This window comes from Trichechus manatus, unplaced genomic scaffold, assembly GCF_000243295.1.
Source record: "Trichechus manatus latirostris isolate Lorelei unplaced genomic scaffold, TriManLat1.0 scaffold00092, whole genome shotgun sequence".
NCBI classification, from domain to species: domain Eukaryota; kingdom Metazoa; phylum Chordata; class Mammalia; order Sirenia; family Trichechidae; genus Trichechus; species Trichechus manatus.
The window spans coordinates 471,059-489,267 of record NW_004444028.1 but is presented as its reverse complement, the minus strand read 5'-3'; the positions used below and the strand labels follow the sequence as shown (position 1 = coordinate 489,267).

Genomic DNA, 18,209 nt, shown 5'->3' with positions numbered 1-18,209 from the left:
TCTGTAAACGTTTATCTAAAACACAAAAAAAAAGAAAAAAGATTTACAGGCTTGGAAACCTTATGGGTCAGTTCTACTCTGTCCTGTAGGTTGCTGTGAGGTGGAATTGACTTGACAGCAACAGATTTTTTAATCAGTATCTGTAGAGAAGGGAGAAGATGGAAGCAATGGGGTCTCTGCAGACTTGAAAACAGAAGAACCCCAAAACTGCCAGCAGGTATACTCACTGCAAAGTATTGTGGGCCAATGTGAGAACAGCAGCTGAAGTTGGGAGGAGTTTTGCACTCTAATAGAAGGTGAGTGCAAGAGGTCCATGGTAAGACGTTCTGAAGGGGTTCCTGCAGTTCTAGCACATTAGAACTCTGCAAAAGGACAGCCATACTGAGGAGAAACTGCTGGGAGGTGAGTAAAAATTAAGCAGGATAGAGGCAATTTAGAGGTAGAAAGAGAAGGACTGACTAAATTTGGAGAAAGGGAAAGAGCCGAGAAATCTCAAAGTTTCGAAGAGGGAACTCTGTGAAGTTAGAGTATGCTGCCACACTTTAAAGTTCAGGGGAAAAAATAAAAACTGGTTTCCTATAAAATTGAGTATCAATTGAGTATCAAAAAGTATCAATGTAAAATCACATTTAAAGTCACAAGAAAAGAGAGAATACAGAGCCGAATGATATCTCTCCAGAAAAAGAAAGTATGCCAGAAAGACATATTGTAGGTTATTATTTCCAAAATGAGCTATAAGATATTAAGCAGATGATACAGGATGTGAAAGAATAACATAAATAACTAAGAGTTAGAAAAGTTCAGAAATTACATAACTCAGCAGGAAATTAGAAAGAAGAAAAGAAGTTATTCCAGAAATGAAGTAAACTAAGAGGAACATAACAGCAAGTAAACACCATAGTCCAGGCCTTAAGGTTAATAAAAGGTGAAACGGAGAACATTTTTTAAATTCAAAAATAAAAGATGAGTAAACATAGGAATATTGGAGTGACTGTAACAATATCGGATAAAGTAGACTTTAAGACAATGAGTGTTACCAAAAAAAAAAACCCTTTGCCATCTCGTCAATTCCGAGTCACAGCAACCTCATGTGTTACAGACTAGAACTGTTCCATAGGTTTTTCTTGGCTGTAATCTTTATGGAAGCAGATCACCAGGCCTTTCTTCCACGGCATCATTGGGTGGGTTCAAACCACCAACCTTTTCGGTTAAGTAGTTGAGCACGAATTGTTTGCGTTACCCAGCAACCTCTAAGGGCCATTCATACAACAAAATGTCAATTCATTAGGGAGACATGATAATAATAACTGTCTCTGTGGCGCCCTGGTGGCACAGTAGTTAAGAAGTTGGCTGCTAACCAAGAGGTCAGCAGCTCGAATCCACCAGGCGCTCATTGGAAACTCTATGTAGCAGTTCTACTCTGTCCTATAGGATTGCTACGAGTCGGAATCGACTTGACGGCAACAAGTTTTTTGGTTTACGTGCTGAATAACAAAGCTTCAAAATACTTGAAACAAAAGATAACAGAATTCGAGAGAAATAGACAATTCTACAAAAATAGTTGAACATTTTAACATCTATTAAAAATTTATCAGCAATTGATAGAACATCCAGATAAAAAAGATTAGTAAAGCATGAAAGTTATGAAGACTATCAACCTCTTTGACCTAATTGATATTTATAGAACAGTACACCCAGCAACTACAGAGTACACATTATTTTCAAGTTCATGTAATATGTTCACCAGCATATGCCACAATGTGGACATAGGCAAAACTAAACTATGGTGGAAAAAAATTAGAATAGTGGTTGCTTCTGTTGGATGGGGGTGGAATTTGACTGGGAAGGAGTATAAGGAAACTTTCTGGGGTAATGGTAATATATTCTATATCTGAACTGGGTTTGGGGTTAAATGTAGTGTTTATTTGTCAAAACTCAGTACACTTAGAACTGGTACACTTAAAATCTGTACATTGTATGTAAGTTTTATTGCAAAAGGAGAAAGAGAACTGTAAACAGATACAGATCTCTAGTTAATGAAATGCAGAAAATGTTTTAGGAGAAAGATGTACTGATGTCTGTGGTTTACCTTGTAAGGAATCAAAAAGTCGTAGGAATTCATATATGAATGGAGGGCTGGGTAGATGAATAGATACGTAATACAGCAATTATGATGAAATGTTAATTGTAGAATCTAGATAGTGGGTGTATGAGTATTCACTGAAAAATTCTTTTAATAATTTTGTGTTTGAAATTTTTCATAATAAAACATTGGAAAAAATAAGTGAAAAAATAGAGAAAGTGTAGAAAGGCATAAAATACATGAAGAAGGAGACAAAATAAAGTCATAAATGAAAGAGATACAAAGATTTTGAGAGAAAGTGTTAAATCTGAAGATAGGCATAAAAAAATCCCTCAGATGGATAAGGGAAGCCCCTGAAGAAGAAAATCAAAAGTACCAATCAGATAGTGAAAGTTATAATTCAAAGCAATGTTCCTGAAATTACACAAGTATTTTTAAACTATACGTAGAGTAAGCACCTTGAATACCTGAGAATATTAACCCAGAACAACCAACATCAAGACATATTTCAAGTTAAATTGCTAGAATTTAAAAAAGGAAAGGAGAAGAAAGTCTCTGGACTCCTAGACAAAATGAGCAATTGATTTATCAGGTAAAGAAAGTTAGATTTTCTTCGGATTTTTCAACAGCACCACTTCGTGAGAATAGAAAGTAGAATAACGTACTTAAGATACTCAAGGAAAGAAAGCAGGAGTCAGTGATTTTATATCCAGCAAAACTTGCTTTCAAGTACAAAATTATCAATATATAAAAACTCTGGGGATATTGTTTCCATGAACTCTTTCTGAAGAGCCCACTAGAAAACAAGATTCAGACAACTGAAAAATGACTAGTGGGACATTGATGTAAGGACTGGTGGTGGGCATTAAATATATAGTTATAGAGACCCTGGGTGGCACATATCGTTAAGCATTCAACTACTAGCCAAAAGGTCAGCGTTTCGAACCCACCCAGAGGCACCTGGCAGGACAGCCCTGGTGATCAACTTCTGAAAGGTCACAGCCTTGAAAATCCTACAGAGCAGTTCTACTCTGCACACATGGGGTTACCATGAGTCAGAATCAACTCGAAGGCAACTAACAGCAACAACAACAAAATTAAGACTAAAGGTTAAAACGGAAATAGTGTTGTGTATGATATCTCTAGGTTCCAACGTTTGTACATACAGTTCAGTGTAAATTTGCACAATAGTGTGAACTGGTCTTCCTTGTAGGAGTATGGATATTATCCTATCGTCGGCAGCATTGTACTTCAGGATAGATCTTGAAATGTTCTTTTTGACAATGAATGCAGCACCGTTCCTCTTCAATTTGTCGTTCCTGGCATAGCAGACCCTATGATTGTCTGATTCTGAATGGCCAATACCAGTCCATTTCAGCTCACTAATGCCTAAGATATTGATCTTTATGTGTTCCATTTCATTTTTTATGACTTCCAATTTTCCTAGATTCATACTTTGTACATTCCACGTGCCAATTATTAATGGATGTTTGTCGCTGTTTCTTCTCATTTCGATTCCTGCCACATCAGCAAATAAAGGTCCTGAAAGCTTGACTCCGTCCACATCATTAAGGTCGACTCTACTTTGAGGAGGCAGCTCTTCCCCAGTTGTATTTTGAATGCCTTCCAACCTGAGGGGCTCATTTTCTGGCACTATATCAGACAATGTTCTGCTGCTATTCAGAAGATTTTCACGGGCCGATTTTTTGAGAAGTAGACTGCCAGATCCTTCTTCCTAATCTGTCTTAGTCTGGAAGCTCTGCTGAAACCTGCCCACCATGGGTGACCCTGCTGGTATTTGAAATACCGGTGGCATAGCTTCCAGCATCACAACACACAAGCCACCACAGTACAACAAACTGACAGACACGTGGTTCTGAGGTTCTACGTAACTTTAAATGTGGGTGGGCAACCATTAAAAGTTTCAAGATAGAAATTCTGTAGTTGCTGGTGTGCGATTATTAGTCAGAAATGATTTTTTATGGCTGTTTTGTAAGTCACCAGATTAATCCCACCCCAAGATTACATTATATTTTTTAGATTTATCCGTATAATTATATATAGTTCTAGTTCATTCACTTAAAATGTTATCGAGTACATCGGTGTATCTATTTATCCATTCTTCGTTTGGCAGACCTTTCTTTTATTTCTCGTTTTTCACTATTACAACAATGTACAATGAACATTCGTATAGATCGTGTGAGATAATGGAATGGAACTGGGGCCATATGGTATATATGTTGAACTTTACTAGATGTTGCCAAATGGCTTTCCAAAGTGGTTGCACCAATTTTCATCCTCTTTCCCAGCAATGTATGAGGATTCTCATTATAGCCTATCCTTGCTAACATTTGGTATGATAAGAGTTTTTAATTTTTGCCAGTATGATGCTCAACATCTTTTCCAGAATTAACCATTCGGGTATTCAGGCTTCCTTGTCTGTGTATTGCTTACTCGCTCCTCCCCCACCTTGATCATGTTTCTTGTCCATTCTGTGTTTTGCTTATGGACTTGTGGAAATTCTTGATAGATTCTTATATATGTACATAGTTACTTATTTGCAGTTGGTTATGTGCTTTGGAAATTTTTTTCAAAATCTTCATTGTCAATTGCATGCTTCCCTTTACTTTGTTACCAGCTGAATTCTCTACGTTGACTATTGTAGAAATAGTCTCTTTTACCAACACAAATAACTCTATGAGGGTTAAAAGATAGATTAATCAGTTCCAACAGATTTGCTCTCCTATTAGCAACAAGATGAAAGCTGCTAAATTGAAAGAAGGAAAATAACACCAACAATTATTGCATTTTACTATACAAGACAGTGGGCTAGGTGCTTTATATGTTATCATATGTAACACTAACCGTAACCTTGCAAGATAAATATTATCTCTTTATAGATTAGGAAACTGGGCCCCAAGTGGTAAATAATAATAGTAATAATAGCTAACATTTATTGAGCACAGTTGTTCCAAGTGCTTTAACTATATTATTTCACTTAATTCTCATAACATCCTTATGAGGTAGGCGCTCTTGCTTCTTCCCTCATTGAACAGTTGAGGAAACCTAGGTATAGAGCGGTTGAGTGATTTGCCCAAGGTCACAGAGGTAAGAATCAAGGTTCAATCCTATGCAGTCTAGATCAAGAACCCACACTTTTACATTGTGTTATGTAACTTACTCAAAATAATCTCACTGATAAGGGGAGAATCTAGGATTTCAGGCCAGGTCTGTGTGATTCCAGTGCCTGTGCTTTCCAGAAATGACACAGAGAAGTGTGGTCCGCCCTTTACTTTTGAAGCTTAGGGAACTTTGAAGGGCAGGGCAAACTGTGAACCCCGATGGAGTTGTGGGCTGAACTGTGGGACTTAGGGAAAACTTGTGGATAGAGGACCCTGGAAAATAAGAGTGGGTTGAGAAAAACCAAGAATGGAAGCAACAGAAGACCAGTCGGTCCTGTCTCAGAATTGCAGAGGTAAGGGGGAAGGATTGTTGTGCTTCTCTGCATGTCTTCTCTTCCTCTCTCTTCTCTTCTGCAGAGCAGGGTGTCTTTCATTCAGCATCCAGAATTCACAGTTCTCTATTCCAGCAACCCTGTGAGTTAAACTGATGGTTAGTAAATGTTTCTTGAATCAACCAGGTAGTATAAGTAGCCTAGAAAGCAAATCGTGGTTTGTAAGTGATTTGCTGAATTTCATTAGCTGGAACAATTAAAAAAAAAACAAACCCATTGCCACTGAGTCGATTCTGACTCATAGCAACCCTATAGGACAGAGTAGAACTACCCCATACAGTTTCCAAGGAGCAGCTGCTGGCTTCGAAGTGCTAGCCTTTCGGTTAGCAGCTGAGCTAACTCACTGCACCACCGGGGCTGTTTATTCACAGTAAATATGTAACAGTAAATATATAGTAGTAAAAACACAGGGAAGTGTGGTCTTCTTGTTACTATTATTATTAGATTCCTTGATAGGCTTGAGCTTCAAAATATGGCAAGCCATCCTAACTTTCATATTACCCAGTTAATTCTATTTCTCATTGTTGTAAGTGGATATTTGAAACTTTACTTTCCAGAGACACTTACGAAACCAAAAGCAGCCCCCTCCCTCACTGAGGATCACAGAGATCCCCTTAATGGGTGTTTTGGATATGACAGCTGCCGAAATGGTCTCAACTGCCATTTAGCAGAGAAGGAGAAAGCCCTTGGCTATCAATCTGCAAAAAACTGATTGTCCTACCCTATGTGGTCATTAAAAATGGTATATTACCTCCTCTAATTTTTAGCATGACATTCATCAGAATTAGTCAGATATTGTTGAAAAGTCTTTCTGAAAAACAAGAAAGTCTTTGCTTTTTCTGACAAACGGCCAAGAGCAAAGCCAATTTCTGGAAAAGTGCCGAGTTGGCCTTCTGTGTTGGCAGAGCACACGCTGGTGGGCTCTTAGTCCAAGGCCTAGGTGATAGACTTTATTTTCAAAGTACTTCCTTCAATTTGATCTGACAACTTAGGTTGCTTCTTTGTCCCTTTCTTTTCCCTACACTCCCTGTGCAGTGGTTTTTAACCTTTGCTATGAGGGAAGTGTGTATATTTCTTTTCAGAATTATACCCATATAATTCCATGTATGAATATACAAACAGCATTTTCAATGTAGCTTCAAGACCAAGATTCATTTGTTAAACGTAAAGCCCCACTCAAGTATCTAGGAAGCTTTAAGGCTGAATCAGACTAAACGAATTACCTGCTGTGTACTTGGATAGAAGCCCTGGTGGTGCAGTGGTTAAGAGCTCAGCTGCTAACCAAAGGTGGGTAGTTGGAATCCACTAGCGGCTCCTTGGAAACCCTCTGGGGTAGTTCTACTCTGTCCTACAGGGTCGCTGTGAGTCGGAATCAACTCAAGGGCAACGGGTTTTGGTGCTCTGAAGTTAAATTGCTTTTTTTTTTTTTTTTTTTTTGGTATACTTTGATAGCACCTAATTCTTATCTTACCTTTGTTACTATAATAATTTCGTTTCTTTCTTCTGCACTAGGTAATAAGCCCTCTTTCGTTTTCTTTGCCTTGAATTCCAAGCACACACACACAAAACTGAGCCAATCTATAATGGACTTAGGAATTGATTACATAATTGAATGAATTAGACTGGACTCTAAATTCCATGAGAATAAAAGCCATTTCTGTTTTTACTGCCTGTTGTGTACCCAGCTCCTAACAATGTCTGGCTCGTAGGAGCACTTTGTAAAAAATTGCTGTGCAAACATTGGATGACTTAGTTCTCTTCATTGGAAGTGACAGGTTGTGAGACTTTGTAACAAAACTTGGGGCCATTGTCTACCTTGCTGAGCAAATCAAGTATGATGTGTTTTACATCAACTTCACCTTGGATGCAAATGCTTCAATAGATAATTCACAACTATTCAACCCTTATATCAGAGTTAAACTCATTGTATCCTTACTCTCCCTTCCCCTACCCATTCTACCTCCCACTTACCCCATATCTTATATTCCATGGGCTCATTTTCTTATCATCAGGTACGTACTTTGTGAGTTCTCAACTCGCGCCTGTCATTGCTTCTCTCATTCATTTTTGCTCATGCAGAGCAAATGCATTGAGTACTTACTGTGTGTCAAGTATTTGGTGGACTGCAGGTATGTGGATTCAGCCCTCATCCACTCCCACTGGCCCCCATAGGATTTAATTTTCAAGAGGAGGAGATAGATACGAAAACAGACCATTTTAATGAAGTAAATGAAGTGCTAACAAGAAGGACAGAATGCTATGAGAGCGCAGGGGGAGTTGTTCACAATGTTTCCTGTGCCTGGGATGTCCTTCTCCTCACCCTCCTCTCCAATAGCTATTAATATTCTGCTTATCCTTTATGATCCAGCTCAAAGCTTTCTTCTCCGTGAAACTTTTTCTGAACATTTTCTCTTTTTTCTCCCTAGCCTACTTGCATTGTTTTTGTTGCAATCCTACACCAGGCTATTGTTGCTATAGTTGTTGTTAGGTGTTGTCAAGACAATTTCGACTGATGGCATCCCCATGTGACAGAGTACGACTGCCCCATAGGGTTTTCTAGGCTGTAATCTGTATGGGCTTTCTCTTGTGGAGCCACTGGGAGAGTTCGAACCGCCACCACTAGAATGTAAATACCTGTAAATACACTGTAAAAACTATACACTGTAAAATACTATAGTATTTTATACTGTAAAAACTATAGTACCTCTAGGTTAGGGACTGTCTTTTTCATTTTTGCCCCCTCACACAGTCCGTTACACATTGTAGGTTTAGTGAATGGAAACACTTGTCCTTATTTAGCCATGGCTTCCCCTACCCACACGTCCCACCTCCCCACACAACTCATTTCCTCTTGAGGATCTCAAAGTCATTTATTGTGCCATTCTTTCCTGTACTTTGTGGTGGATTGTCTTGACAGCCATTGCATGGTTGAAAAAGTTGCTGTCTGCTGAACTTCTCTCTTTAGAGTTCAGAATGAGGAACGGATGGACCCACTGGATAAATGACTCATCTTCTTGTCAGACAAGTGTTTGCTTCACAATGAAAATGTACCTATTGTTAACTCATTCCTGGTATTTGGAAACATGTTTCTTATTCTTTGTCCAAATATTAGCTCACATTTGTTTTCTTCTGGATTCTAAATGAATTATTTTGAAATCGGTATAAAATTTGCAGGATTGATTTCCAGGAATATTTTATTATGTTTAAAAATACAACCTGTATCTCAGGTGCCTGTGCTGAAGGGTCTAGAGATGGAGCAGCTGATAAGAAATAAAATAACGCCGAGAAGCCAAAGCAAAGAGAGAGCTGTCTACACTAAAGATAATGGTCATTTGTAGTTGGACAATGTCTTAAACTAACTCCATCATGTATATACACACTTAGAATGTAAAGTATTTCTTTCATTTTGTTTTCTAAAATGCTATAGGCCTAATGGCTTTGAAGCAGCTACAGAAAGTTCCTTTAGGGATGTTCTTAAAAGAAATAGTGTTGACAAGCTAGGTACTAATAGCTACTTATCCTGAAGGGGATGCTTTTTCAGTTACCAATTGCAGGGATCAGTCGCATTTAAGAGATGGAGCCACATCACACTGTGAACACTGGGATTGGGCCCATGTGTAACATAGGTGAAAGACCACTCTATAGGGTGGCATTAAAACTTCAAAACAAGTAGATCTAGGTTCAGACTCCAGCTCTGACATTGCTTGGTGCCAGGACATTGACAGTTAGCTCTTCCAAAAGCCTTTGCTTTCTAACTTATAGAACAAGGATAAGGGTACCCCAGACTTTAAGTCTGGAATAAGGATCCACTGAGATGATAGCATGCATGCCAAGTGCACGTCTCAATATAATTTTTCCAGCTTCAATTCATCGCCAAGGAGAAGTGTTCATTCTTGGTTAAGAAGTAGTGCAAATGTGTGTTCAGCAGGTGGGAGACCTGAGTTTTAGCTCTGCACTGTGTTATCGAAAAGAATATCCCTTTATCTGTCTCATTTTTTTCTATCAGTGATAATAGAGTGTATAAAATCTCATCTGTCTACTTCACAGGGATAGAGGAATAGCTAAGCTAGCAAATAAGGGAAAAAATGTCTTTGAACTGTTTAAATGAAAGCCGCCACAAAAATCAGAGGAAGTTCTAGATAGATTTTAAACTCAGTTTAAACCAGATCTGACCTACATACATTTAAGAGTACAGGTCTCTCTGGTCTCATACTCTGTGATAACCTAAGGGTATGAAAATCTTGCTGACATGACAAGTGTCTGGAGGCATTGCGTGTGAAAACAGGATAAAACACCTTCAGAAAATTACTTACCTGAGCATCTATCAGCTTCCTCTTGATGATCTTCTCCATGAAACAAGCGTTCAGGGCTGTTCTTAGCAGACATACTTCTTGTGACAAAGAATTACAAAAAGTGCCACATAGTGTAACTGTCATATTTCAAAACGCATGCTTCAGGAATTGAAGTAAAAAGAAAAAAAAATCTTTACAAAAATGAAAGTTAAGTTTATGAATACTGGACATGTAAATTTGTGAATACTGGAAATTGAAAGTAGAAGTTAATAAGAGACTCTAAGAGTTTTAAAAATCTGAAGGTCCTTAAGCCCTTTCGAAGGATCATGTTTGAAAGCAGAGAATACCAGAAAGATGTTGACCTGTGTTTTATTGACTATGCAAAGGCATTTGACTGTGTGGATCATAACAAATTATGGATAACATTGGGAAGAATAGGAATTCCAGAAGGCTTAATTGAGCTCATGAGGAATCTGTACTTAGACCAAGAGTCGGTCGTTCGAACAGAACAGGGGGATACCGCCTGGTTTAAAGTCAAGACAGGTGTGTGTCAGGGTTGTATCCTTTCACTATACTTATTCAATCTGTACGCTGAGCAAATAATCGGAGAAGCTGGACTGTATGAAGAAGAACGAGGCATCAGGATTGGAGAAAGACTCATTAACAACCTGCAACATGCAGATGGCATGACCTTGCTTGCTTAAGTCAAGAGGACTTGAAGCACTTACTGATGAATATCAAAGACCACAGCCTTCAGTATGGATTACACCTCAACATAAAGAAAACAAAAATCCTCACAACTGGACCAATAAGCAACATCATGATCAACAGAGAAAAGATTGAAGTTGTCAAGGTTTTCATTTTACTTGGATCCATGATCAACAACCATGGAAACAGCAGTCAAGAAATCAAACGACACATTGCATTGGGCAAATACGCTGCAAAAGACCTCTTTCAAGTGTTAAAAAGCAAAGCTGTCACTTTAAGGACTAAAGTGCGCCTGACCCAAGCCATGGTATTTTCAATCGCCTCACATGCATCTGAAAGCTCGACAATGAATAAGGAAGACCGAAGAAGAACTGATGCCTTTGAATTATGATGTTGGCAGAGAATATTGAATTTACCATGGAGTGCCAGAAGAACGAACAAATCTGTTTTGGAAGAAGTACAGACAGAATGCTCATTAGAAGCAAGGATGGCCAGACTTCGTCTTGCATACTTTGGACATGTTATTAGGAGAGATCAGTCCCTGGAGAGGGACATCATGCTTGGTAAAGTAGAGGATCATGGAAAAAGAAGAAGACCCTCAATGAGATGGATTGACACAGTGGCCACAACAATGGGCTCAAACATAGCAATCATTGTGTGGATGGCCAGGACCGGGCAGTCTTTCATTCTGTTGTACATAGGATCACTATTAGTTGAAACCAGCTCAATGGCACCTAACAACACAACCTCAACAAAGGGCGTTAGAGATAAACTAATCCAGATTCTTCATTTTACAGTTAAGCCATGGCAAGGATAAATAACCTGCCCCAAGTTATAAGCCCAATATGTGGTACCTTAAAGATCATTGTAACTGATAAGTCTTAATTTTTACAAAAGAATACCCAAATTATTGGATTGTACAAGTCTAATTAAATTTTTTTAATAATATTTTATTGTGTTTTCAGTGAAAGTTTACACAGAAAATTAGATTCCTGTTTGACTGTTTCTACCCAAGTTGTTCAGTGACATTAATTACATTTTTCACAATGTGTCAGCATTTTCTTCAATTGCATTCTGTTTGTTCCATTTCTCTGTCCTCTTGTCTTCTCTGCATTTGCTTTAGAGTAATTGTTGACCTTTTGGTCTCATATAGGTAGTTTTTTAATGGAGCCCCGTACTCACAGGTAATATCCCTCATTTTGTGTGTCAAACTGTTATTTCTATAAAAGGTGACCTCAGGGGATAGTTTTGGTTCAAGGTTTCAAGAGTGTCATAGGGTGATAGTCTCAGCTGATCCAGTAAGTCTGGACTCTTTTAAGAATTTGAGTTCTATTTGGCATTTTTCTCCTGTTCTCTTTGGGTCCATCCTTGTGGCCCTGACCAGAACAGTTAGTGGTGGTAGCTGGGCACCATCTAGTTCTTCTGGTCTCAGGGTAGATGAGGCTGTGGCTTGTGTAGGCTGTTAACTCTGTAGACTGGTTTCTTCTGGGAGACTTTTTTCCCTTCTTTTTCTCTTGTTCCTAATGAGTAGGTTAAAAGTATATATTTTTTGCACAGATGAATTATTGATTTTTAAAAGGAACATGAACAAAAAAATTTTCTGAAAGTAAATGTTCAACATATATTTTTGTGACAAGATATTTTGATTTTCTTTTCTCTAAAAGAAAAAAAATGAAATAATAAAACCAATTAGTGAGGCCGAGAGACCCAAAACAAGATTCTAACTGTGTTGAATGAGCGATATCAATCCAAAATTTTTAAAAATCAGCAAAGTTATGTGAAATTTTGAGTTAGGAGCAGAAATAAACTTTTAGCACTTGGTAGTGCAGTGGTTAAGTGCTCAGCTGCTAACCGAAAGGTCGGCGGTTTGAACCCATCAGCCTCTCTGTGGGAGAAAGATGTGGTGGCCTTCTTCCGTAAAGATTTACAGCCTTAGAAGCTCTATGGGGTAGTTCTACTCTGTCCTATAGGGTCACTATGAGTCAGAATCGACTCGGCAGCAATGTTGTTGTTGTTGGTTTTTTTTTTTTTTTTTTAAGGCTCACTAAAACCCTTATTTTCAGATTCTCAAGTCTGTTATATTCAATTATGAAAATGGCATACCATACAAGAAAAACACAAAAATGTTTGGAAATGCCTTGTATCATGATTCAACGAAGTGATCAAGAATGCCAAAATCAGACATCTAAATTGAGGCTTGGTTTGTCAGACAGAGTGACAGGATTCCTAAATTAATACCATCCGTGAAGAAATGTGCAAAAATGAAAATTTTTTTTTTTTTCTAAATAGCAGTAGATGGAGTTGCTTACGCTTCCTTAGTCATTATTTCAAGAAGTTAACCTCACTTCATTCTCAACATGGAATTTCCAGAATTTGAATTCTGGATCCTGAGACAGGAGGTCTGTGCTGCTGCATGCATATCTCAGTTCCCAATTTTAACTTTTCCTTTTGCAGAAAAGATAACGGCACTTGTACTCATCGCAATTTGCAGAAGCACTGTCAAATACTTGATCGAAATAGTTTTGCGGAAAGGGCAGCATTGACATTCAGATGTCCTGTGCAAAGTTAGATGCGAGTGTGTGTGTGTTTTGATATTTTTTATGCATGCATCTAAACATTAAACATATTTTACTTCTTCTAGGGCTGTATAAAAGTAAAAAACTTTAATTTTATAGTACCTGATGGCATGAACTTGGATTTTACCTATGCCACTGTGTCAGCTAATGATAATTACACCTGTGTTGTAACATATCCAGAAAATGGACGGACCTTCCATCTCACCAGGACCCTAACTGTCAGGGTGGTAGGTAAGCATGATTTTTACTAAGTGCACACAACAAAAATGCCATAATAATAATAATGTGTCATAGGGTGATAGCTCTTAATAATAATTTAGCTCTTAATAATAATTTACTGCACACAAGTACGTAAACTCTGTGAGAAAAGAGGCTTATCTTTTTGTTCACTGCACAATCCATAGAGCCTTCAGCAATTCCAAGTACATAGTAAACATTCAGTAATTGGTTGTTGACCAAATGAATATATGAATGAATGAAGTCAAGGCAGTTGAGGGAGTAAAAAGAGAACCAGACATATCTATGTTCAATTTATATCATTGGCATTATTTAGCAGTATGACTTTGATCAAGGTCTCAGGCTCCTTGTCTATACTACGGGACTAAGACTACCTAACTTTCAGGATAGTTGTGAATGTTAAAAATAGTGTACAGATAGTGCTTAATGCGGTTCCAGGCAAGCAGTAATATTATTGTCAAAACGTGTTTTACTTGGATTAAGGAAACTGTATCTTTCTGTGTACTGAGACTGGTATAGCTAATGCTGAAGGTGTTTGCTGGCGACGTTCAGTCATTGCTTTGAACTGAGAGAATGAGAATGGGAAATCAGGGAAGTGGAATGTGCAGTGCCTAGGCAGAGGGAAAGTGCTCCTATGAAACCCAGCAAGCCAGAGAGCTCGTGTCAGGATAGGTGGCATTTAAGGGTGTGCCCTAGATACTACTACGCCCATTCTGTTAAACTGATAGACTGTCAGAGTGAGAATATGCTTTAGATGTTCTGTCATACCCTATCTTTTATTAGTTGGGAATATTGAGGCCCAGAGACAGGAAGTCACCTGTTTAGAGACAGTCTGTGAGTTAGTGGAAGAAGTGATACTAAATCTCAGGTTTCTGACGCTCAGTTCAGAGCTTTTTCTACTAGTCTGACCCATATTCAGCCCAATCACAAAAAGGCTTTATCATAGTGCACATAAAATTCAAACCAAGCAATTTTGTAATCAACTCTTCCTTTGTAACACAAAGTGTACTTTGATAACATGTACAAATTTTGACTTCATGTACTAGAATGGGAGAAATCGTACATTGTTTTCTTATTCCAAGAATGTGTTGGGAACTTTCATATTCTTGTTACACATGATATACTTTGAAAATCAAAAATATTCCTTTGACTTCATGTACTTGAATGGGAGAAACTGTACATTGTTTCCTCATTCACAGAATGTATTGGCAACTTTCCTGTCCTTGTAACACAAAGCATGCTTTTATAACATGTAAAACTCTTTTGATTTCATGTACTTGAGCTGCTCTGTTTACTTCTGGTAGAATTGAGTAATGCTTAGTTGGAGATTAGTTCAGAAGGAAAAAAAAAAAACAACTAAATTTAGAACTTAATGTGAATAGAGTTTTAAAGTTAAATGAATAATCTAACTTTATATTCATTTTGGCAGTTATTTTAACCACATAATCTAATTTTATATATATATATATATATAAGGATATATACACACACACACACATATGTAAAATATATGTTCTAATTGTGCACACACACTCACAAATTTATCAATGTTTGGAAAGTTGGAAACAGGCATGCTTGGTCACCCTAATTTATAGATATAGAAATTGACAGACGCAAATGGGTGCCTCTTACCAAACATTCAAGGGATAGAAGTTCATTCTGTAAAGCTGCAAATTGTTGAGTGCTCAATATATATCACTTGTGGATGCTTTATGTACGTTAGTTGATTTAATCTTCATAATGACCCTGTGAGGTGAGTTTATCCTCATTTTAGAGGTGGGAAAAATGGGCTGTTCAAGGATTAATTAAAACCCAGGGTCATGTGGTTAGTATGTGCCAAATCTGGATTAGAACCCTGATCATTAAATCTTTAAAGTTTACAGTCTCGAGCACTACCTTATAAAGCCCCTTGAGAGTATTTTCTTTCAATTTAGGATGATAGAATGTTATAAAGAGCAGCAAACTCTTGCTTGAAAATTCAACTGATAACTAAACATCAGATATGCTGATACATGCTAGCTTCAGAATTGTGATTTTTGAATATTCCACTCACTTATTCAGTTATTTAATATTTAATACTTATATAACCAGGTTCCTTACTACACAGTATGGGCATGTTGAGGAGAAAAAATATACGTATATATACATACGTGTGTATATATATATACACACACACACACACACACACACAGATATACACACATATATGTATGTGTGTGTATATATATACCCATGCATATGCGTACATATGTATATGTATATAAAACTGTGCCATAGGGTTTCTAAGGAGCGGCTGGTAGATTCAAACTGCCAACCTTTTGGTTAACAGCCAAGCTTGTGTGTGTGTGTATGTGTATATATATATGTGTGTGTGTGTGTGTGTTAATCAATTATATATATATATGTCTTAATCAGTTGTTTCATATATGTATATATTTACATATGAAGCATTTCATTAAGACATGAAAGCAATTAATTGTTATATAGTATGAGAAGTTTAGCTCATGTATGTTTTGGAGAGCAAGAACACTGGTTAAACATTCTATCCTGAAACATGGAGTATACTCAATATCCTATGTTCCTTTGTTTTAAAGGAATGAAGTGCTGCAATGGAGTATGCATTGGCCTATGGGCCCACTCAAGAAGAGTTGACAAACTATGCCAGGAAGTTGGGCAAGACTTCACAGAAGAGCAGATTTTTGAAATGGGTCATGAGGGATAAAAGCTACCTAATTTAACATCATCTCCCTTTGTTCTTTCCTTTCTGTCACAGGCTCGCCAATAGATGCATTGCCCCCCCAGATCCATTCACCCAATGATATTGTTATCTATGAGAAAGAACCAGGTAATTACAGCTGTGCCTATGTCGGCTCTGAATTTCAGTTAGATTCTTTTAGTTACAAGGAATAAAATGTCACTAAAGTTATCACAAAAGGATGGAGGGTTATTATAAAGAAAAACTTGAATTGAAGCTGCAAAGTTGTCAGAAACCAAGGCAGCTCTGGGGATCAGCTACTTCGTGAGCATCTCATGGATTCCGTTTCTTTCTCTGCATCTGTTTCCTTCTCCCTCTGCTCAGGATCCTCTGCTCATTCGTGATTTCTATTTGCTACAAACCTCAGCTTGCACAGGGCTTTAGGTTTGCTATGGACACAGGCACCCTTTCAGTATGCACACAAGGAACCCTTTCAGCTTCTGCTCCACTACGAAGATGGCAGGGGATGAAGTCTGGAGCTAGAAATGGGACTTTAATAGGTTGCAGCTGATAGAACTAGCACACCTGATTCAGAACTCGGTCGAATCTTTTCCAGGGCTTTCAGGGTTTACTTTTAGTTGTCATAAGTTTTCATTCTAGACACAAATCACTTGTAACTCACCAAGTAAGGCATGCTTTGTGATTCTGACTCAAAGCTTCCCACAGTTAAGTTGAAAACCATAGAAAAATTTAATATTTTCTGTATTGGGTCCTTTACAATTAATGCACTCCAATCCCAATTAGGGGTATAAAAGAGTGTTTGTTTAAAATGTACTAAAGATAATAGAGGCAGTGATCCTAATAGGCAGAGAACAACAACACCGGAATAACAATAATAATAATAAGAGGTTCACAAACAGTGATCTGCCCTGAAAAAAAACAGAGAATACACTAAGCTTTTGCCAACCCCAAATGGACAGAATTTCCTAGAATTAGCAGTGGTTTTGTATAGTACTGGAGCCCTGGTGGCACAGTGGTTAAAGCACTTGCTTGCTAACCTAAAGGTCAGCAGTTCAAACCTACCAGCCACTCCACAGGAGAAAGATGTGGCTGTCTGCTTCTGTAAAGATGTACAGCCTTGGAAACCCTATGGGGCAGTTCTACTCTGTCCTATAGGGTCTCTATGAGTCGGAATCGATTCAATGGCAATGGGTTTGGTTGTTTTGGTTTTGCTTTTGTATAGCACTGTAAACACTCCCTGCTGCCAGGGCAAACTCTTACTAATCACCTGAATATATTTCATCTACTCATACTATTATGGTTACAAAAATATTCCCAAATCCATGCCAACTTGTACTTTTTCTTTGGTGACAGGCCCATATGGAAAATTGGAGGGGACACCCTTCAGCCAAAGATTAGACAGGTCCATTAAACAAAATGAGACTAAATGGGCACACCAGCCCAGGGGCAAGGACGAGAAGGCAGGAGGGGACAGGAAAGCTGGTAACGGGAACCCAAGGTCGAGAAGGGGAGAGTGCTGACGTGTCGTGGGATTGACAACCAGTGTCACAAAACAATATGTGTATTAGGTTCTCTTAATGAGAAACTAATTTCCTCTGTAAACCTTCATCTAAAGTACAATAAAAACATTTTTAAAAATTAAAAATAAAGAAAATTGAAGGAGAAAGACATGAGAAGTATGCATTGGGAGGGAGGATAGACTCTGAGCGTGTCTGACCATATAATTTAGCTTCTCAACCTGGATACTTGTTGAAAGCAAAAACAGGCAACATTAATAATTAGTTAGGAGAGCAGGGATAAACCAGATTCTCCTGAGCAAAGCATGATATCAGGTCAGTCTAGGTCAAATCCTCGTCTGGCACTTATTAACAAATTGACCTAGGAATGCCATTAAAAATCTTTAAGATTCAGTTTTCTCATCTGTCAAACATGGCTTTTAAAAATTCCTCTCAGTGCCTTGTTAAGAGTAAACAAGATCTTTAACAGGTATAAATATTTAGCACAGTGACTTGTACAAAATTCTCAATGAATGTACTGTTATTGTTCTTGTTGTTGCTGCTGCTGCTGTTATTATTATTAATTA

At 37.9% G+C, this 18,209-nt stretch overlaps 1 protein-coding gene across 2 annotated transcripts in view; it reads left to right on the top strand.

Annotated features, from left to right (window-relative positions):
* The window catches only part of IL1RAP (interleukin 1 receptor accessory protein), a 156,833-nt gene that overhangs the window by 110,876 nt on the left and 27,748 nt on the right, over positions 1-18,209 (top strand). For both annotated transcript variants that reach the window (XM_012557264.2, XM_012557265.2), the window contains exons 5-6: positions 13,239-13,404; positions 16,184-16,255. In XM_012557264.2, coding sequence (XP_012412718.2) covers positions 13,239-13,404; positions 16,184-16,255 — 238 coding nt within the window. The remainder of the gene's footprint in view (positions 1-13,238; positions 13,405-16,183; positions 16,256-18,209) is intronic.